The sequence below is a fragment of the Globicephala melas genome, chromosome 10 (assembly GCF_963455315.2).
Source record: "Globicephala melas chromosome 10, mGloMel1.2, whole genome shotgun sequence".
Classification (NCBI taxonomy): Eukaryota; Metazoa; Chordata; class Mammalia; order Artiodactyla; family Delphinidae; genus Globicephala; species Globicephala melas.
Genome location: NC_083323.1, coordinates 14712165 through 14734352, shown reverse-complemented (window position 1 = coordinate 14734352; position 22188 = coordinate 14712165). Strand labels below are relative to the sequence as shown.

At 48.2% G+C, this 22188-nt stretch overlaps 1 protein-coding gene across 4 annotated transcripts in view; it reads left to right on the top strand.

The window, feature by feature from the left end:
- Positions 1-18329, top strand: part of ABTB3 (ankyrin repeat and BTB domain containing 3) — a 480788-nt gene extending 462459 nt beyond the window's left edge. For all 4 annotated transcript variants that reach the window (XM_060305634.1, XM_030856158.2, XM_030856157.2 and 1 more), the window contains 4 exons: positions 215-296; positions 7261-7329; positions 9184-9297; positions 16178-18329. In XM_060305634.1, the coding sequence (XP_060161617.1) occupies positions 215-296; positions 7261-7329; positions 9184-9297; positions 16178-16387 (475 nt within the window). In that variant the 3' untranslated portion in view covers positions 16388-18329. The remainder of the gene's footprint in view (positions 1-214; positions 297-7260; positions 7330-9183; positions 9298-16177) is intronic.
- The last annotated feature ends 3859 nt before the right edge of the window (positions 18330-22188 follow it).

Genomic DNA, 22188 nt, shown 5'->3' with positions numbered 1-22188 from the left:
TAACTTTAGAGTTTTAGTTTTAACTTCAGATTGAATTATGGTATCATATCAGAAGGGGGAGCATTATGTTAAACGATCTATGGATATGTCATTGTATTTCAGAGTGGGAGGGGACACAAGACATTACGTGTTCTGTCATCAGAGAGCTGAGTCTCTTGCAAGCTGTTGATGTCTTTTTGAGTCTTCTTATCTCCCTCTTTATGTTCCTCCTCAGGTTCAAAGCCCTCCTCTCTAACAAACCAACAAATGACAACACCTGCATAGAGATCGGATATGTGAAGTACCCCATCTTTCAGGTAAGCCCCTGCTGTGGCCTGGAACCCTGCTGGTAGGTGCGGGGCACCGGTGGGTCCCTCCAACCTGCCACCTGTGGATCAGCCACTGTACTGAGTCATCAGCTCGTGCACTCTTGGCCCCCATCCGCACACTGCCCCTCCCACTTACCACAGCATTAACTGAGCACCTACTATGTGCCCGACACTGTGTTGGGACCTGGAGACACAAGGATAAAGGACATTCTTCTCCTGGGGACTCACAGTCCAGAGGAGGTAACTCTGAGTTACAGTATAAAGTGAGCTGTGCATGAGAGAGGGGTGAACCAACAAGCTACGGCGACTCAGACCCGGGAGACTGGGGAAGGCCCCTGGATGAGGTGTCGCTGAAATATTGCAGGCTGAGGAGAAGCTGGCAAACCATGGGGGGCTTAGGGCTTAAGAAAGGGAGTTGGAACATTCCAGGCAGAGAACAGCAGGTATGAAGTCCCCAAAGGCGGTTGAGCCCAGTGTGATCAGGAACCAGTGGACTTCAGGGAATCCAGTGTCATTTTAACATTGGTCTGAACCTAATGTAAATAGGAAAGGAAGGTTTGTCAGAGGCCAGATGACATTGCCGTATCTCCCTCCATTTGAAATCAATACCGTTTGGTTTATGGGGCACCTCTAAGGGGGCACAGTAGCTTTCTTCCCTTTTCCTCCATTCTTCATGCCTGATTCATTTTTTTTTTCTTGTTTTTGGTGGTGTCTTTGTCTGGTTTTGGTATCAGGCTAATGGTGGCTTCATAGAATGTCTTCGGGAGTGTTCCTTCCTCTTCAATCTTTTGGAAGAGTTTGAGAAGAATTGGTATAAGTTCTTCTCTGTACGTTTGGTAGAATTTGCCTGTGAAGCCATCTGGCCCTGGATTTCGTGCCTGATTCATAAATCCAGCCTTGCAATGACATTCTCGCCACTAGGAGAAATTCTCGCCGCTAGGAGAAATTCACACCCCCATCTGGCCTTGCAGCCCTATCTCTGAAGCTCTGAGTCTCACTGGGGGCATGGAGGCTGGTGGGCTGCTTACGTCCAGCAGGGGGCCTACCGGGGAGACTGTGGCCCCTCCGTGCTGTCTTCCCACAGCCAGGGTTAGTCGGCCAATGTGGGTGATCTGGGGATGGAGTTTATAGGATTCTGAACAGGATCTGTTTCCTCTGGTTCAGTTCTGGAAGGACAGCCCTGGGGAAATGTGGGTAAGACTCAGGCTGGCCCTCGGGAGGCTCACATTCCAAGAGGGTTGAGGAGACCACTCAGACATAAGCAGGAGGCAAGCACGGCCGTAACCAGGGTCATAGGGCGGAGGTCCTGATCTGGGCTTTGAAGGACAGAGCTGCGTTTCAGGATCTAAATGCTACCTTCCCCAGTTTAAACAGCTGCATTCCCCTGTTTGAAACCATTGTCCCTCGTGTGACCTTGAACAAATTACCCAGACTATCTGAGCCTCAGCTTCCTCATCTGGTGAATAGGAGAGAGAGGGTATTCCAGAGGGAGAAACAACATAAACAAAGGCACAAAAGTGGGAAATCGTGGTGTGTATTTGAGGGAAAGTGATAATAGTCCATTCGGCTGTGTCTTAAGGTATACTGGAGATGGAAAAGATGCATTGGAACCACATACTATAAGCCAAGTGTGGCTGGCCAGATGATGGTTCTTCCCTCCACTGGTGATTGACCCTGGTCCCCCAGATCCTGTGATTCAGAGGGCTGCCAGGAAGCCACCGTGACCTCACACTAAAGCCCTAAAGCCCACTGAGGTGTCAGTATTTCCACCATTAGAGATGCATTCCTTTGGTTATGTTGAAACTTCAAAATAAAGAATCCTTATGGAATAACCATGCACAAGACACTGTCTTCTCTGAGCCTCATTTTCCCCATTTTTAACTCCAACTATGAATGAGGCACTGACCTTTGCTTGCATGTGGTTATCTGGATTAATCTTGCCACTTTTAGAGGTGGGGAAACTGAAACCCAGAGAACTTAGTGCTGGTCAGTGACTGAGCCATTATTTTCACCCAGTCTGCTCCAAAGAGGAACAATAATAAGAGCAGCTCCCATTTCACGTGCTCCAGCTACGTGCAGGGCTCGAAACCAGTGGTTCTCAACCTCAGCTGAGCAGTGGAATCATTTGAGGAACTTTGACGATCCCCAGTGTCCAGGCTGTAAATCAGAATCTGGGCTGCGGCCCAGGCATCAGCATTTTGAAGTATCCACCCTCTGCCATCATCCAGAGGCATGTGCAGCCAAGGTGGAGAACCAGTGCTCTAAGTTCAGTGGTTCTCGAAATTTAGGAGGCATCAGAAACTCCAGGGGAAGTGCTGGGGGGGTGAAGGGAGTTGCTTGTTAAGATGCAGAAAACTCGCTAAGATGCAGATTCCTGGGCCCCGCCCCCCAGAGTTCCTGATTCTGTAGGCCTGGGGTGGGGCCCGAGAATTCATGTTTCTTACAAGATCCCAGGTAATGTTGATGCTGCTGCAGGGAGCCACTCTGAGCACCACTGCCCCACATCGTCTCATTCAGTCCTCCCAGCTCCCCCTCCAGGTGGCTCTTCTCCCACCCAGCAGACAAGGTAGAGGAAGTGGCCCGAGCTCCCACGGCTCATCACAGCCAAGCTGAGCTTCAGACCCAGGCCTGGCTGACTCCCAGACCTGACCTCTTAACTGCCTCCCTGCTCTGGGGCCTTGGGTCCTCCCTAAAAATCGCCCAGCCCGGGGGAAAGGTCCATTAGCATTTGGAGCATGAGCCAGATGCTGGAAACCACGTGCCCCCCCAGCTCTCCAAGTGCTCATGGAGGGAGCACGTACGCCATCAAGCATGGGACTAATTGGGGAGGTTCTTGTCATCAGAACCCGGCCTGTAGTAGGCACTCAATAAATGTGTGCTGTGGGAGCTGGTTAAATGAGACACCTACGTGGAAAGGCACAGCCCCAGAGGAATCATAGACCTGTAATTGCTTTTGGCTGGATTAGGCTTCCCGGCCACATTAGCCTCCAGTTACTGTAATGGGCAGAGAAGATTGAGCAGGCCCTGGGGACTCTTCCAGGTGCCTGCCCCTTCCCCATAAAAGAAGAAAAGCCTCATTTGTGGCTCAGAATAGGCCAAGTAGGGCTGAATCTGACCCAGAAGGAGGCTCCCAGGGGCCTGCTCACTTCACTTCCCTGCTGAACAGAAGAATTTTAGTAAATGAGGCAGCTTTGAGTTTCCTCCCTGCAAGAATATTTAACATCATACACGGGCAAGAGCCCCATGCAGCTGAGGCTGCACCTGGCAGCAGGGCCTCCACGAGGCTGTGGACTCCGTTTACATCCTGCTTCATGCAGGCGGACCGCTGCCAAGAAAAACAACTCCATACACAGGCCCTTTGGCCTAATAAGGGTCCATTCCGCCCCCTTGCGGGAAAGGCTTGTGCTGGCCGAGTCTGAAGGTGACATGGCTCAGCCCAGTTTAAATTCCATGAGCCCCAGGTTCTCCATCCATGCTCTTGAAAGAAGCATTTCAAGTCAACAACCCAACCGTGAGGAAATGAGATAACATGCTTTGTAACTGGAGCGGCCCTGTGTTCAGGACAGTTATTATTATGGCTCTTACCGTTATTATTGTTGGTTTGGCCTTTATAAAAGAGAGATGCTAGGGGAATAAATGGATTTTAATAAAGCAAATGTCCCAGCATTCACCGATGTGGTGTTTTAGATGCTTATGACCCATCAGGTTTGGGGGGGCGGGGCGGGTAAATAACGCTACGATATCATTTCACAAAGCCTCAGCCATCACCGTTAAAGCACCGCCATCTCTGCAACAGGCAGGTGGCCAGACTCAAATGCAAAAGAGGAAGGGCAGGCACTGGGGAGGCAGAGATGGACGAGACCCAGTCTGTGCCCTCAGACTCCAGCGGGAAGTAACACTGCAGTCACGCGTGATGGGCTGCCCGGCACGGGGTGGGAGGCAGCTGAGAGATCTGAGCAGATCTGAGAAGGCTTCACAGAGGTGACCACTGAGCTAGATCCCGAAGGAGGGGCCAGAGATCAACAGGTGGAGAAGAAGGGAAGGGCATCCAAGCAGAGGGAACAGCGTGGGCAAAAGCAGAGGAGTGAAAGAGACGGTGGTGGTAGGTTCTGCTCAAGGCAAATGGCTGGGAGCGGCCAGAGTGAAAAAGGCAGATGTTATCAAGCTTAGGAGGCGAGAAGGGTGAGATCTGAAAAAGTAAGGAGGCAGGTGAGATCTGAAAAAGTAAGTTGAGCCATAGTAGCCGTATTCATAACAGCAGAAAAGTGGAAACAACCCAAATGTCCATCGGCTGATGAATGGATACACAAAATGTGGTACATCCACACAACGGGATATTGTTCAGCAATAGAAGATAGGTGAAAGAGTGATACATGTGACAGCAGGGTGAACCTTGAAAACATTCACACTAAGTGACAGAAGCCAGACACAAAAGAGCACATGCTGTATGATTCCGTCTGTATGAAATGTCCGGAACAGGCAAATCACAGTGGTTGCCAGCACAAGTAGGAAATGGGAGAGACTGCTGGTGGGCGTGGGGTTTTTCCTGGGGGTGTTGAAAATGTTCTAAAATTAGATTGTGGTGATGGTTGCACAACATTGTGAATATTCTAAAAACCATTGAACTGTATACTTTAGATCAAAGCATTTTGTGTCATATGAACTCTATTTCAATACAACTAAATAATATATACATATACATGTTTTTTGAACAATTACTGTTTTACTGAAGTATAGTTGATTTACAATGTTGCGTTTGTTTCTGGTGTACAACAAAGTGATTCAGTTATACATATATAGATACATATTCTTTTCCGTTATGGTTTATTACAGGATATTGAATATAGTTCCCTGTGCTATAGAGTAGGACCTTGTTGTTTATCTATTTTATATATAGTAGTGTGTATATGTTGATCCCAAGCTCCTAATTTGTCCCTCCCCCTCCCCCTTCCCCCTTTGGTAACCATAAGTTTGTTTTCTATGGCTGTGAGTCTGCTTCTGTTTCGTAAATAAGTTCATTTGTGTCATTTTAGATTCCACTTATAAGTGATATATGGTATTTGTCTTTCTCTGACTTAACTTCACTTAGTATGATAATCTCTAGGCCCACCCATGTTGCTGCAAATGGCATTATTTCATTCTTTTTGTGGCTGAGTAATATACCACATCTTCTTTGTCTATTCATCTGTCAGTGGACATTTAGGTTGTTTCCATGTCTTGACTATTGTAAATAGTGCTGCTGTGAGCATTGGGGTGCATGTATCTTCTCGAATTAGAGTTTTCTCAGGGTATATGCCCAGTAGTAGGATTGCTGGGTCATATGGTAGTTCTATTTTTAGTTTTTTAAGGAACCTCCATACTGTTCTCCATAGTGCCTGCACCAATTTACATTCCCACCAACAGTGTAGGAGGGTTCCCTTCCTCCACACCCTCTCCAGCATTTCTTATTTGTAGATTTTTTAATAATGGCCATTCTGACCTGTGTGATGTGACACCTCATTATAGTTTTGATTTGCATTTCTCTAATATTTAGCAGTATTGAGCATCTTTGTATGTGCCTATTGGCCATCTGTATGTCTTCTTTGGAGAAATGTCTGTTTTAGTCTTCTGCCCAGTTTTTGGTTGGGTTGTCTTTTTTTGTTATTGAGTTATATGAGCTGAAAAATGATTACTTTAAACACACATGCAAAAAGTAGATTGAGATCAGTCACAAAGGATGTTAAATGGCCTGAGTAAGAAAGTGGCAGCACATGGCAGAAGCACTCCTGGAAGAAGGTTTTTCAACCGCAGAGAAAATTGAAGAGCTAACATTTATTGAGCTCTTGCCATGCACCTGCCAGGCCCCTGTTAGGCCTGTTACATATATTAACTCATTTAATCCTGATCACAACTCCATGACGTAGGTCATATTATCCCCACTTTACAGATGATGAAACTGAGGCACAGCGAGCCTAACTTAATTCAGGTCACCCAGCTTTTAAGTGGCAGAGGCAGATCAGAAGCTGAGGCAGCCCAGCTCCAGGTTCCTTGCTCCTAACCACTGTTCTGTATTAGTCACAGACTCTCAGAGCCTGAAGGGACCATAGAGGGCAGCCCAGTCCAAGCACCTCATTTTATAGGCGCCCCAAAATGGAAGTAACAGTCTACAGATTTTTCCAACACACCTTTATTAAGCCCAGGCAGGTAAAGTCAGCGTGTCATACAGGCAGGCAGAAAACATTAGAGAGTAGTGGAGACAGTAGCCAACTGGGAAGGATACACACCCCCTAAAAAATTTATACTCAGCTCCATGGGAGGTGGTGACAGCCAATACTAACACATCCTTAGGCTTCATTCTACTTGAGGGACACCAGTTTGCAAAGCTCTGGGACTCTGCACACCATCCCGCATCCTGAGTCCCATGTACAAAGCCTGGCTTGGACAGTTCACACCATCAATGAAACGTTGAGACCCTGGACCCCTGATGTCAAGTTATAATAAGCAGGTGGTTTCACCGTGGCTCAGTCACCCTCTGGAACTTAAACAAGAGGTTTCTAGTCAAACCGGGCCATGTTCCCAGGGGGACTGCCGCTGGTGTAGGGTCTTTAAGCCACACCATGTGTGCTGCAGTTCTGGGCAGCTCGATGGGGTGGGAGGTAGGAGGACAACCCGTGATTATCACTCATAGATGGGGGAAAGCCATCCTAGAGAGCAGAGCTTAGAATTGTTTGATTTGGCCCTGAGGATGAACCACAGGGAGACAGATGGCAGCACGGTGTAAGGAAAACTGTCCAGCCTATACAACGTTTAAAGGGAGCTTCTCCTGAAAGGCAGTGATCCGGCGGGAATGGCCGCCCTTAGAAAGGGGTGTCATACAGGGACTCAGAACCAGCCTGAGGGTTTGAGTGGATGGCTTCAAGATGACTGTGTCTGTGTGCCATTGACACTTTGCTCACTGTGTTCTGTCTTGCAGCTGGTCATGCAGTACCTCTACTACGGTGGCCCAGAGTCGCTTCTCATTAAAAACAACGAGATCATGGAGGTAAGGAATCCGCTGTGTCATTGAGTGGGTGGCACGCACGGGCGGTGTCTGGGGGGAGGCTGTGCTGGGCCTTCACTTGGATGCAGGCTTTGGGGTCCTGCCTGCCTCCTTAGATCTCCCAAGGGCTTCTCATCAGAGCCCCTCCCCCGGAAGGCTGGGGCGCTGGGTGCACTAGTCTGATCCCTTTCAATAGCAACTGAGTGAAGCCCAATTTTAACTGGCTTTGGCGGGTGGAGGAAAGGAAATTTACTGAAGAGTCTGAGGCTAGCGCTAGCTTCAGGCACAGCTGGGGCTCAAATAGCATCATCAGGAACTATCTTTGACGACTTCTCCCTTGTCATTTGTAAGAGAAATATGTGGTCTGAAAGCATTCCTCAAATCTCAGCACGTCCACTGAGGCAGAAGCCAAGAACCAGTTACAAAGCTCTCCTGGCCTCACTCAGGCCCCTCATTCCTGCAGCTCCCTGGCTCTCCCTGTCTCCTGTCCACCTCTCGTAACTCTGCCTCTTCTGCCCTCCCTGCTCCTTCCTAGAAGTGGAACTCGTGTCAAAGCTGGTAGCTTTGAACCAGAAGCCAAAATCACTTTGATATTCCTGAGCGAGAGAGCCAGGAGCCCATTCAGGTGCCTGAAGCCCAGGGTGGCTGATGAGAGATGTCAGAACACTATGAGTTGTTCAAGAGGTGACACCACGTGGTGGTTCAGACATGGGCTCTGGGCCAGACTGGGTTCAGATCCAGGCTCTACCCCTTCTGAGCTGTGTGATCTTGGAGCGTAATTTAACCTCTCTGATCCTCAGTTTCCCAACCTGTAGAATGAGGATAACAATATCTACCCCATTGGGTTTTGAAGATCTTAAGAGTTTCTATTTGTAAGGTGCTTACTACAGTGCCTGGCTTGTGTCACAGGGGCTGTGTGTTCACTGGGGGCCATTTATCCTTTTGTTCTTACTCTGTGAAACCTTCTGTGGTCACTCCCCCGCCCCCCAAAGTTACTCTCCTGTCTCTCTGGACGGCTCCTCTGACTCGTCACAACCTCAGGACTAAACTACACTCTGAGGACTCAGACTCTTTTGTAAACCTTTTTAAAAATTATTTTCAAATTGAAATAATGAACATACATTTCAATCATGTAGATAATACAGAAGAGCCTTACAGTACATAAAAAGCACCTCACCCAGCCACCCCCCACCCCATCCTCCCAGTCCCTTCCCCAAAAGCAATCCCTTTGAACTCTTGCTTCAGCCCTTTCTTCCCCTCCCCAGAGCCTCTGTTCAGCATCTTCCACGGCCAGGTGCCGTGCTCAGGGCTGGAATACAGCAGCTATGCAAAGGGACAGAGATGCCTGCCCTCCTGGTCTCTGGGGAGGGCGACAGGCATGACATCATGTCTGGTGTGAGAAGGGCTGTGAGGAAAACTCAGACAGGGTAGGGGGGCCAGATCGTGATGGAGGGAGGAGTCCTGAGGTGACGTGTGTGGAGACATGCATAAATGGAGGGAGTGAGCCACATTGATACCCACCTTGCGGAATAAGAGCGTCACCCTTATTTCTGGATGTAACAATTTTAGGCATTTCTGCTGGACCTCTTGCTGTAATAAATGTAAATTTGATTCACTTCGACCCCACCCCTCCCCCCTGCCATCTTCCCCTGCAGTTGAATTCTGTCACTGAGTCTTTAGTCCTCTAATGCCAGCAACAGCTCTAGTGTAACCTTCCGGCTTTAGAGTGATGTCCGACACTTTATTCCCGGTGCCTTCACCTTGGGTACCGCTGTGGGAGGTGAAGAGTTTTCTCACCATGGGCGTTGCTTTCCTTCCACCTCCCAACCTCTAACAGGCTCTTTTCATGGTTTTTAGCTTCTGTCTGCTGCTAAATTTTTCCAGCTGGAGGCTTTGCAGCGACACTGTGAGATTATCTGCGCAAAGAGCATCAATACCGACAACTGTGTGGATATTTACAACCACGCCAAGGTAATCGATCCCGTTCTCGCTTCCCGAGCGCCCCCCGTGCCCTGACGCGGGAGGGGCTTCCTTTGCACACACTCTGCGTCCGGGTAGAGCGCGGATGCCGGGCCTGTGCATTTAGGCCAGCCGTCATCACTCCTCCCAAGGTCTGCTTCCTGCTTAGAAGAGGTGTCTTTCCCTTCATCCGCCCCTCCAGAACACAGTGAAAGCAAGCAAGCAGAAGTTTCAAAAGCAGTCATTCTCAAACTGTGGCATGCGTATGAGTCACATCGCAGACTCTGATTCAGCAGGCTCTGGGGTGGGCGCTGGTCCTGCGTTTCTAACAGGCTCCCAGGTGAAGCCTCTGCAGCTGGTCTAGGCCACACCTTGAGCAGCAAGCTTCTCGAACAGTGGTTCTCCAAGTGTTGTCTCCAATCCAGCAGCATCAGTATCAACCAGAAACTTGTCAGGAATGTATATTGTAGGCCCCACCCAGACCTGCTGAATCAGAAACTTTGTGAGTGAGGGCTGGCCATCTATGGCTTCCCAGGCCCTCCAGGTGAGTCTGGGGGTGTTTACAGGTGAGAACCATTATGCTAGAACTGAGGTTCCCAATGCTGGCTGCACGGTAGAATCACCTGGGCACTCACTTAAAATCCCCATGCCTGGGGCTTCCCTGGTGGCGCAGTGGTTGAGAGTCCGCTTGCCGATGCAGGGGACACGGGTTCGTGCCCCGGTCAGGGAGGATCCCACATGCCGCGGAGTGGCTGGGCCCGTGAGCCATGGCCGCTGAGCCTGCGCGTCCTGAGCCTGTGCTCCGCAACGGGAGAGGCCACAGCAGTGAGAGGCCCGCGTACCGCAAAAAAAAAAAAAAAAAAAATTCCCCATGCCTGGGGCCTATCACAGACCAATTCATCAATCTCTGGGGGTGGAGCCTGGAAAAAAGGTATTTTTTTCATAGCTTCCTGGGTGATTCTCAGATGTGCCAAGATTGAGAACAGGCTGTCAACACTAGAGAGGTCCAAGGATTCCTCCTACTCAGGTGGCCCCAACACCTGGGGAGACATCTGGAATCTCGGTGTGGCCCTTCACCCCAAAGATCTCTGCAGGGAAGCCCAGGAATCTGTATTTTTAACAGGCTCCCAGGGCAACCTTTGTGATTTCAGCCCTAAGGCCAGTCTTCACTCCAGTTGCTGGAGTAAAATCAGTGAACCACCAATTTCATCCAATTCACTTCACAAGTGGGGATACCGGGACCAAGAGAATTAAAATCGTGTGTCCAGGTGCCACTTCATTTTGGTTCATGCGCTCAGGACAGGAGGATTAGCATCTGCTGGGAAGAAACAATGAAATAAATTAAGATCAGGAGTTAATTTAAAACAAAGCACTCTTCTTTGGTATAACTGGAGCTCAGCACACATGCCTCCCACATCCACGGTTGTAGAGTGACAACTGATGTGAATAATGGTTACTCTGCTCGTTGTGAAAACACAGGTTGCGTTTGAGATGTTATTTTCTGTTTTACACCAACATTCCCTGAGTCCTTTCCAGGTGCAGGCCTCTGTGCTTCAAGCTTTGTTGCATTACCTTTTTAAATCCTCACCACAACCCTTTCATTAGTCCCATGTTATAATAAGGAAACTGAGGCACAGAGAGGTGAAGTAACTTGCTTAAGGTCACACAGCTATTACAGAGATTTTTTTTCCATTGTGGTAAAACATACGTAATGTGAAACTTACCATTTTAACCATTTCTAAGTGTACACTCCAGCGGTATTACGTACATTCGCATTGTTGTGCAACCATCACTGCCATCCATCTCCAGAATTTTTCATCTTCCCAAACTGAAAATCTATACCCATTAAACACTAACTCCCCATTCCCCCCTCCTCCCCAGCCCTGGCAACCATCATTCTACTTTCTGTCTCTGTGAGTTTGCTCTAGGTACTTCATATAAATGGAATCATATGGTATTTGTCTGGCTTATTTTTCAGGCTGGCTTCTTTCAGTTAGCACCGTGTCCTCAGGGTTCATCCATGTTGTAGTGTGCATCAGAATTTCATTTCTTTTTCAGGCTGAATGATATTCCATTGTACGTATGTACCACATTGTGTTTATCCATTCATCCATCAGTGGATACCTGGGTTGCATCCACCTTTTGGCTCTTGTGAATAATGCTGCTATGAACAGGGGTGTGCAAATATCTGTTCCAGTCCCTTCTTTCAGTTCTTTGGGATATTTGCTCAGAATGTAAACCTAGATTTGCCTCACTCCAAAGCACAGGTTCTTCCTTGTGTTTATTGTCTGGCCTAATAAATGTTCAAAATATTTGCAATAATCCTTGCAATAATCCTCAAAAAAGATTTTCTGATTGCTCATCAGTAAATCAAAAGGTTCAGTCAGGCTACTCTCTACCCACACACACTGGATGTTTGGGTTAGGTAAGGGTTTTACCAAAATCTGGTTTCTTGGGACACAGCAAAAAAAATTTTTTTTTAAATCTTGAACTGGTTACTTTGCACAGAGTAACCAGAGAAACTGGTTACTGGCATCCAGAGAAATGGCATCCAGAGAAACTCTCCACCCAGGAAGGGGCCCAATTAGTCTCACGGTCCTCTGCCCCCTCCCCTGGCCACTGCACACCCAGACTGCCCTGTGAACCCCCATCCACAGTGGCTTTGCTGTGGCCTATCTCCTTGGCAGCAAGGCCTGCGTTCCACAGTCCCATTTTAATAACTTCAGGATCCTTGGCAGGCAGCTTCTGTAGCTCTCTTTTTATCTAATAACACACCGGATGCAACGTGAGCCCGGGCTGGGAATACATTAGTGCTACAGGCTTGGAACACCTATGGCAAAGAACTGCCTCTTTCATGGATGTGCCTCTGCAGCCAGAGCTTGGTCTTTTGCAGACGCCAGCCTCTGTCTGCCCTCCCAGGCCTCATCCTGGAATGTTTCCAAGGTCAACGCCTGCCCTTCCTGACACTTGCATGGAGAACGGGACAATGCCAGCACCCCATGCCCTTTCTATGTGCCGCTTCCCCTGTGCTGTGGATCCTGCAGCTCCCGCTAATGATAACCTGCCACGTGGATTCTATTACTGCCAGATTGTGCTGCGTGCTGAGACTAGTTTAGTAAAAGAGACAGAAAAGAAACCAATACTCGGTTTAGAACCCCAGGAAATGCAGGCGTTGAGATACTAACAGCCATGCTTCAAATGTCAACAAGTTCTTGGCAACATTACCTCTGTTCTGCACCTAACCATTGGAGACAGCTGTGGAGTTTTCCAGCCCAGAGGAGAAGCCTAGCCCATAAATGCATGGCTTCCTCATCTTTCTTTTGCTAGCAAAGCTGTCCCGAACTATTCAGTCATGAAGAAGAGGCCCTGGAGCTTCTGATGGCCCTTTCAGGGTGTCTTTCAACTTGAGAATAAGAACAAGCTGGTTCATCAGATTGAATCTAAGCTAACGCAGTAAGCTCAACGGGGCACTGTGATGGGAAGAACACGTGTTTGGAAACCAAGGGATTCATTCCCTAGTGTTTATTGTGAGCCCACTGTTTACCAGGAGGTGTATATACATCTGAATAAGAAATTAGTAAGATATGGTCTCTGCACTTGAAAAAGGTACTGTCTAGGACAGGGGTCAGCACACTTCTTCTATGAAGGTCCAGATAAGTATTTTCACAGAGGCCATGCTGTCACTTTGATCCTACTCAATTCTGCCATTGTAGTGAAAAGCAGCCAGAGACAATATGTAAATGAATGGATGTGGCTGTCTCCCAATAAAACTTTATTTACAAAAACAGGTGGTGGGCCAGATTTGGCTCACAGGCCTGTAGTTTGTCAACCATTGGTCTAGAAGGTGAGAGGTCTGGTCCCAGTTCTGTCTGTAATTAGCTGTGTAAAGGTAGGCAAGCATCTGATATATACTCACCATTCAATAAATATCACCAAATATAAATGGAAGTACTTATTGTGCTTATTCTTCTCCAATTACACTAACTTGTGATGAGAGACACCCCTATACAAAGCAAGTGGCTAGGTGTGGTAAGGGGAGAGGGTCTCTCTGTGTCCACAGAATCAGAGATAGGCAACTCTGAGCCTTAGTTTCCCCACATGTACAATGAGGCCTTTTCTCTGTGACTCTAAAAGGAGGGTTCATATTGAAAGAATGAAAGCATTCCTAAGAACTCTTCCAGCTCCAGGATGCTAGCATCTCTGTGAACATTTGTGTGGTAACAATCCTGCTCACCTGATAAAGCTCACCAGGCCCCCTAAGCCTCTCAGAGACCACAGGATTACCTGGTGTGTCCGTGTCCTGAATGCACAGAGCATGGTACCCTCCAGTTCACACCCCCTCATTTTGTAGCTTGGGAAACTGAGGCCCAGAGAAGTGATTTGACTTGCCCAAAGTTGCACATGATTTTTATGAAGATAGGTCATTGACTCAGTGAATTAGCACATGGTGTCAGTGAGTTCGAGGTACAGGCTTGGGGGAGTTCCCTAGTGGCCTAGTGGTTAGGATTCCAGGCTTTCACTGCCGTGGCCTGGATTCAGTCCCTGGTCGGAGAACTGAGATCCCGCAAGCCATGTGATGCAGCCAAAAAATAACAATAATAGTTTTAAAAAAAAGAAAAAAAGGTTACAGGCTTGTTCCTTCTATGGGCCAGTTAGCTGAACTAGGTTCCATAGATACAGTCAACTCCTCTTATCCCAACCTAGGCACCTAGTTTGTCCACGTGGGTCCCTGGATTTAAATGAGTGAGATGAGGGTAATAATTATGAATAGTTTACATTTAGCATGCCAGCTAACATTGAGTGAGCACTGACTACAATGAGCCATTGTTCTGAATGTGCCATGTATTATCTCATTTAATGCCAGCGACAGCTTATTAGGTAGGTATTATTATCTTCCCCCATTTTAGGGACAGGAATATGGAGGCACAGAGAGATTAAATAACTTGCCCAGCAGCAGATGGCTGGAGGTGGCAAAGTCTGGATTAAAAACTCATGCAGGTTCCAAAGCTCCCTCCCTTAGCTCCCTTCCTAACCTGCATCCCCTAAGTGTGACAGATGACAACTCTGCCATCAGTTATGTTCCATTCAATCCCCTCAACAGGTCTATGATGCAAGTGACATAGTTCCCATTTTGAAAATGAGGAACCTAAAGCCAGAGGCCAAGTGACCCAGCCCTGGTCACATATTCAGAAAAGTGGGGGAGCCTCAACTTGAATCCAGGTGTCCCTCTCATTCCACCATCGCCCTGTTGGCGCTGCCTCATCGTAATTCCACCATCCCACATGGGGCAGCTTAAAGTGCATCTCTGGCTTAAGGACAGCATATTGGGGAGTTCAGAATGGTAAATTCCACATTTAGATAATTTAGATAATTTAGCATCTAAATAAAGCAGCAGGATATCATCTCAGGGAACATTTAACTACTGAGCGTCCAGCTCATTGCAAAAGAGAGACTTACAGGCTTTGAAAACTGTAGAAAAGGTCTGAATACGGACACAGCGGACCTTGTATGCACATTTGCTTCTGCATCTCAAACAGCACACTTCCACCGAGCACACTTCCGCCAAGCACGCTTCCACCAAGCACGCTTCCAAGGTTGAATGGTATCAGGCCGGAGGCAGTGCATCCTAATGGTTAAACACACAGCCTTCAGGACTTGAGTTACCAGGGTTCAGCTCCTGGTTCTGTCCTTGACATGTGTGAATTGTTGTCAGCTACTCCCTTGTCTCACTTTCCTCATCTATAAATCGAAGGTGGTAATAGTACCCGCCTCAAGGAAATTTGAGGACTTTGAGATGATGCACGTGAAGTGCCTAGCACGGTGCTCAGCACATGATATGCTGTCACTCAGTGTTTGCTGCTGGTGTCACTACTCTGAGAATTAACTGTTCATTCATACATTCAACAGATCCATATTGTGGCTACTGTCTACCAAGCCTTCTTCTTGGGCTTGTAAAGTGAGGCAGGTCAATGTCATCCCTTCCGTATTGGTTTAGTCTGTCAGGAGCTATGTCTCTTGATCGGTTTCTCAACCTTGGCACTACTGACAAAGTGAGCTGCGTAATTCTCTGCCAGGGGGTCTGTCCTCTGCATGGTGGGGTATTTAGTGGCATCCCTGGCTTCTGCCCACTAGATGCCAGTAGTACACGCTCCACCCCTGCCCCCGAGTTGTGACAACCAAAAATGTGTCCAGACTTCCAGATGTCGCCTGAGAGACAAAATCACCCCTGGTCGAGAACCACTGCCCTAAATACAGGGGGTAGGTAGGCAGTGCCCACTCATAGGATGGTTGTGAGAATTAAGTGAGCTAATTGATACTTGTAAAGAGATTAGAACTCTGTCTGCAACTCCGTCAGTGCCCCAGTTATCTGTAGTGGAGCAAAGAGACTCAAAACCCAGTGTTAGTGCATGAGTTGACAGCATGGGTGGGCTCTTCTGGTCTCAGCCAGCCTTGCTTCTGAGGTCAGCTGGCCGGTCGGCTGTGGCTGGCTGTGCTGATCCTGGCTGGGCTCTGTCGCTGTCGGGTCAGTTTCATGTGGTTGTTGAAGCTGCAAGCAGGCTAGCTCAGGCTTGTTTTTGAGGCAGAGGCAGGGTTCTGAGAGAGAGCACAGAAGCACACATGGCCACTTGAAGCCAGCTCAGAGCTGGCAACTCTCACTTCAACCACGTTCTCTTGGCCTGAGCAACTCACAAGGCCAAGGCAGGGAGAAATGGACTCAGCCCTTTGACGGGAGGAGCTGCAAAGTCACATACCCTGGGTGTGAATACAGCAAAGGATGCAGAATCGGGGCCACTGTCGCAGTCTCCTTTAACAGGTGTTCGCCATCAACACGTGTGAAAACAGGTGCTTTCAGAAACATAACCATCTCCTGCTTCTTCTCCACTCTCCACAGTTTCTTGGAGTCATGGAGCTCTCAGCATATTGCGAAGGCTACTTTCTCAAAAACATGATGGTCCTCATCGAAAACGAAGCATTCAAGCAGCTCCTATATGACAAAAATGGCGAAGGGACGGGCCAGGATGTGCTCCAGGACTTACAGAGGACGTTGGCCATCAGGATTCAGTCAATCCACTTGTCATCTTCCAAAGGTTCTGTTGTATGAAACGTCCAGGCCAAAGAATGTTCCCCGGGAACTTGCCAGTTCTGCTGCTGCATTGGCTTCACACGAACATACGAGTCTCACCTGGCGTCTGTTTTTGGCTGGGCCAAGGAGCTGCCTTTACTGCCTCAGCTGCTCTTGAATAAGCAAATACAGCTCTCATGAGCTCCTGTTGAGAAACAAAGGACATGCCACTGGCCTGCAGGTCAGATTACAGCTGGATCCAGAGCTAGAAGGCCAACGTGGGGCAGCCAAGCTGACCTCATCTGAAAGCACCCCTGGGGCAGTTGAACACCCCTTGCCAGGGACCACTGTCCAGCAGATAGACTGAGAACTAAAGGTCGTTCAGGTTCCAGGTTGACAGTTGGAGAACTTCACTGCATCGACCCTGAAAAGCATTATATTTATTACACATTACCTTAGTAGCTGCAATTCCGCAAGAGTTAAACCATGGTAGCAAATTGGTGAGACTGTTACCAATGACGAAGACATCATTTGGCATATTTTTAGGGGTGGGAACTTTTTAAAATGTTCATTAAAAAAAAAACCCCAAAACAGGGTAGCCTTGTAGTTTAAAATATATTTCTAAAAGCTTAACAGTTCATTTTCAACTGGATTGTGTTTAGGGATCTGTGTTTTGAGATTTCTTTTTTTAAAGATACAGTTGCAGGTCTACACTGTATAAACATGCATCTGAGAAGATATTACTATATTCTGCACAAGGTGAAATAATAACCTTGCCTTAGTGATCATGGTTACCCAAAAGAGCTGCACTGCCAATAATTAACTCAATAGTTGAAAAAAACCTGCATGCTAATCGTGATTTCGGGGTGAGAATAAATTCCCCCCACATAAAAAAAAAAAAAACAACATGCATTTGCATGGGCCTGAACCTGTAAAATGTTATGTTTGTGCTTCATTTTTGCCAAGGTAAAAATGTCCCATCACTTCTTGCTAAAAGTCCATTTGGTGAAACTAACATATCCATTTCCTTTCCTAGTTAGGAATGATGCTGGGATGCTTTTGCAGAAATGTGTTCATAGATGATGCTGCATAGGGGATGGGGGGGGGCACGTCAGAGAATTTACTATTAACCCCAGAGTTTCCTCTGTATTCTCAGAAGATGTTCATAGTTTGTTACTAGCCAGAGGATATGACTATGTTAGATTATTTTTAAAGATGAAACATGTATGATAGGATGGATTCTTTCTGTATTCTGAGAGTGTACAGTATAGGGTTATCTATAATGAGAGTTTATGTCGACAGGGTTCTGTTTGCTTTGCCATATCTTATAAGCAAAAGAGATTAGTGAAGTGCCACAATATTCCAAATAATTTTTGAGTCGCTGCCTTTTTTTTCTTGTCCTGTCATTTGAAACCTAGATAACATGCAGTAAAAACTAGGAGAATGACTCTTACCCTTTAGGATGGCAAAGTTTCGTTGACAAAACTATTTCCTAGCATGCCTTTGGGAACTTGTGCGCAGACCCCAGAGTCTAAAGGAGCTGCTGTTCAAACGTTGTACTAGCTCCCTGAGCCATTGTTCAGAGGACCAATGTCAAGTCGTATTTCATGGGTATGACCCATGGAGTACTCGGGCCACATCTGTCTACAGCATTGGCTCTTCTGTGATGCTGATACACAAGGCCTCTCTTCCACTCGGTCATTTGCAAACCTCCCCAGCCCCCAGCATCCGATGAGGAAGGGGAAAAAAAACTGCCTACAGAGGAGTCCAAGTCACAGATACACAGCACATCCTGAGTCATTGCTGTCTCTCGCCTCCTCCTGTCCGAGATGCTGCCTGGATGTTTCCTTAACCGCGACTGACTTCCCTGTGAATGTCTGATGCTAGCTCTGGGCCTCTGGGCATTGATTTGTACAGTGGCAACTCCTGACGGGCTTCTGTCATAGTTTGGTGTGCTTTCTCTGTCATTAAAAGAAATGATTTTCCCAAGCCGTGCATTGTTTGTATGGTACCAGTGAGCTCTCACCCCACAGTTGGAGCCTGAGAACTTCACTCAGTTAAGAGATCGGAAAATGTGACCCTGCAGAAAAAAAAAAAAGGGAAATGAAGATGCTAGATAAAAGATGGTTGCTCGTGTCGCTGACTGCCTTCCACTCTGCCAACTAGAACTTGGCTAACCAAGCTCTAGTCCCCTGGGTCTGCAGACACCTCTGGGTGCCACTCTTGGATTTCCTTCCCATCAGGCAGAGGACATACAGGTGCCGCCTGTCATTGCCTCTTGCCTCCTGCAGCTAACTCGCCTGCAAAGGATGGAGTTCTGACTGTCATTGTGTGCCTTGATGAAGCTCTTGGGGAGTGGGGGAATGGAGAAAAACAGGTTATCTCAACCTGGCATGTCCCGCCCCAAAGGGCAGCATGAAGTGATATTTGTGGATGGTGGCAGCATTCTGGGATTAGGGGTGAGGGTCATGGAGGGACAAGCAGCTCTCCCCTTGGGGGTCAAACCAAGTCCCCAGCTGGTCCCCTCTGGCTCCTGACCCAGCCTGGGCCCAACCCAGGCCTGGTGGAGATGAATACCTCTGACCTATCCACAGAGGCCTACAGGAAGCCAGGGAGAGGTCCAGGCAGCCCCTGGAGCCCTGGGCCAGTGAGGCCTGGTCAACAGCTGACATCACAAGCACCTCTGGCAAAGACTGATCACCCCTGCTTAGCAGTCGAGGTCTGTTTCTTCTTTAGGAAGCAACCCAAGCAACTGAGTGCCAGGAGCCAGAACTCAGAGTCAGGCCAGGAGAACAGAAGGTCAATTTATTTTTGACTGTGCATCACCCCCTGTGTAGCCTCGGGGTGAATAAGGCATGTGATGTGTTCCTTTTGGAAAGATAAAGCGTGTGCTGTGGCGTTTGCCTTTTACTTGTGGGATAGGGGGCTTTGTCCCTCTGTTCTTAGCGACTGCTCAAGGGCCCCTTAGCATGGGGGGGTAGGCGTAGGCGGGGGAGCCTACCTGCCTGCCACGTAGCTCCCCTGCGCCCCTTCCGTTCGCAGTGGAAAACCAGAAGGCTCGTGTGCCTGCAGCCCCGGGAATCAACGTGAAGGGCTTGACTTGGCTTCTGCTACCCCCTCCCCACCTCAACGTGGGAAGGGTCTTATATACACCATGCTTGGGTGCCATCCGTTCTCCCCAAAAGAAGGAGGATTCTCCACCCAAAATAGAGATCAAGGTGTGAGCTCCCAACACGAGAGGGGCCCAGGCAGAAGCTGGAGGAAAGTGCAGTCAGGCCTCTGGTACGGCTGGATAGAGGGCCTCTACCAGAGTCTCTCCACCCCTGGGACTCTGGAGTTCTGTGACTCTTGTAGCTTGCGTTTCTTTCCTGAGAAGCCCCAGGCAAAAGTGTTACTCCAGCTGGGTGATATGTCATCCAGAGTTGTCTCATCAAAGCTGTTATGACACAGCACTTACTAACCTCAGGCCTTGTGCTTTCAGGGTGGGTGAAAGGTAAGGATTCTAGGCAATTCTTTGAGGAAAATCTCCTCTTTCACCCATCTTGGGCTCCCAGCCTTCTTCAGAATCCAGTGCGCAGCTCCCCCGGCCCCTCGCCCTACGTTCGCCAGCTTGAGTCACATATGAGTGGTCAGAGAAGTGTTCACAGCCTCCCACTCCTACCTCCCCTTCCCACCCGCCCCGACGTGGACACCCTCCCCCCGCTAGCAGACCGTTTCCTGAGCTTGTCAGCTTCAGCGTTCAAATCGGGGAGAAATTCACCCAGCCCTGCTGTGCAGCGCCCACTGCTGGACGTCAGGCTCCAGTGCAGGCCTGAAACCTTCCCTTTCCCAGCTGATTCAGCCCCTGACTCACTTTGAAAACAGTGGACAGGTTATTACGCCATCTAGTTTTCATTTTCCTCTTTTGAGAAATTGGGTTTAAAAATAACTAGTGAACAGGGTTGTTGGGAGGATTAGAGGAGGTATTCTGTACAGGGCCTCTGCTTGTAGTAGCGGAGAAAAAGCGTTCCGAATTTCTAAGACTGAGTAGAGAGGAGAACATGATGACTCACACAAGGAAAGGAAGGTTAATGATTTTACCATTCATTTCTAGAACTTTTTTTTTTTAAATTTTTTGGCTGCGTTGGGTCTTCGTTGCTGCACACAGCCTTTCTCTAGTTGCGGCGAGCGGGGGCTGCTCGTTTTTGTAGTGCGCGGGCTTCTCATTGCGGTGGCTTCTCTTGTTGCGGAGCACGGGCTCTAGGCGCGCCGGCTCAGTAGTTGTGGCTCGCGGGCTCTAGGGCGCAGGCTCAGCAGTTGTGGAGCACGGGCTTAGCTGCTCCGCAGCATGTGGGAACTTCCCGGGCCAGGGATTGAACCCGTGTCCCCTGCACTGGCAGGCAGATTCTTAACCACTGCGCCACCAGGGAAGTCACTTTCTAGAACTTTCTACGGCAGAATTTCCCATGGTGGTTTGTGATTCTCTGAGTTTTGTTGCTCTTCCAGGAGACGTGGGGAAATTGCCCCCCAAAAATTCTATTGCCAACCTCGTTCCTACTACAGTGCCTTAACACAAAGTTGGTGATCAAGAAATGTGTAACTTAATGGAAGCCAAGTTCAACTGGATTTCCTTTCAGATAAATACTCGATTTCCTAAGTACTAGAGTTGCAGGGGTTTGCTCTCCCAAACTCCTCATCAACTCAAGAATGTGAGACTCACGTTTGTGACTCATATGACACAAGGCCCCAAAAATGACCGGGCAGGGAACAGACTCATTGGGGCCGACTCTCAGTTCAGGTCTGGCAACCAACACGCTTTGGGGAGGAAGTGAGAGTCATAAATTCCCAAATGAAACAAACTGCTGGATGTCACCACCAAAAACACCCTGGATCTCTGTCCTCGCCAAGTCAACAGCTAAGCTCAGGTCCTTTGCTGCCACTTCAGTGTGTGGACACTCATCCCCAGTCCCTCCACCAGGAAATCTCCCTGGTAAGACTCCATGCCACCCCTGTTCCTCCGCAGCTGGCCAATGCCTTGAATAAAGTAGCACGTGCCTTTGGACAGGGCCGTTACAGAAGCTGGTAGGATGCCTATTTTTTCACCATCTTAAAATATAACCCAGCACATTTTAAACTTCCTGCTTCACAGGAAAAAAAAAAAAATAGAACTCAAACTCAGCAATCACATTGCACATTAGTTCCATTCCTGATGAGGCAGTCAGATAACGAGAACCCTGCAAAAGGACACGTCTCCAAGTTTAGCTCTGCATATGAAAAGTCAATCTGTCCACGTGAATAGGCAATTAAAAGAGGTGCCCTGATGTCACGGATACGTTCTTTGGGTGTTGCTTTTCAGAGTTAACCTTTGGATGAGTTCTGCATTTTAATGCCGTCTCAAACCTCTGGTACTAAGCTGCAGGTGGGATAACGGAGGGGCTCTGGGCTGGGTACCAGACCTCACCTGTGGGCTCACTGCTGCCATCAGCTACTTGGGTAACCTTGACTGGGCCTCTTCTCCACCCTGGACCAGTTTCCTCAGCTCTAAATGGGAGTCCTTCTGAGATGATATTCTGTCACCTAGACCGGCACATGTCACACACACTCCTCTTACTACATATATATATTATATATTACATATATTAGAATGGTGGTGACGCTGTTTAGTGTGATAGGACATACTGGATTGCATCCAGGATGACTTCAGTAAAGGGACCTCAGTGTATGATGATGTCTTCGGTAAAACAGGTGGGAAGCCAAGTAAAGCCCTACAACCCGGCTCCAAGGTGAGATGAGGTGAGGATGCATCTCACCAGATCACGGCCTCATGACTACCATCTCCTTTTGTTTTTCTCACTTTTTGT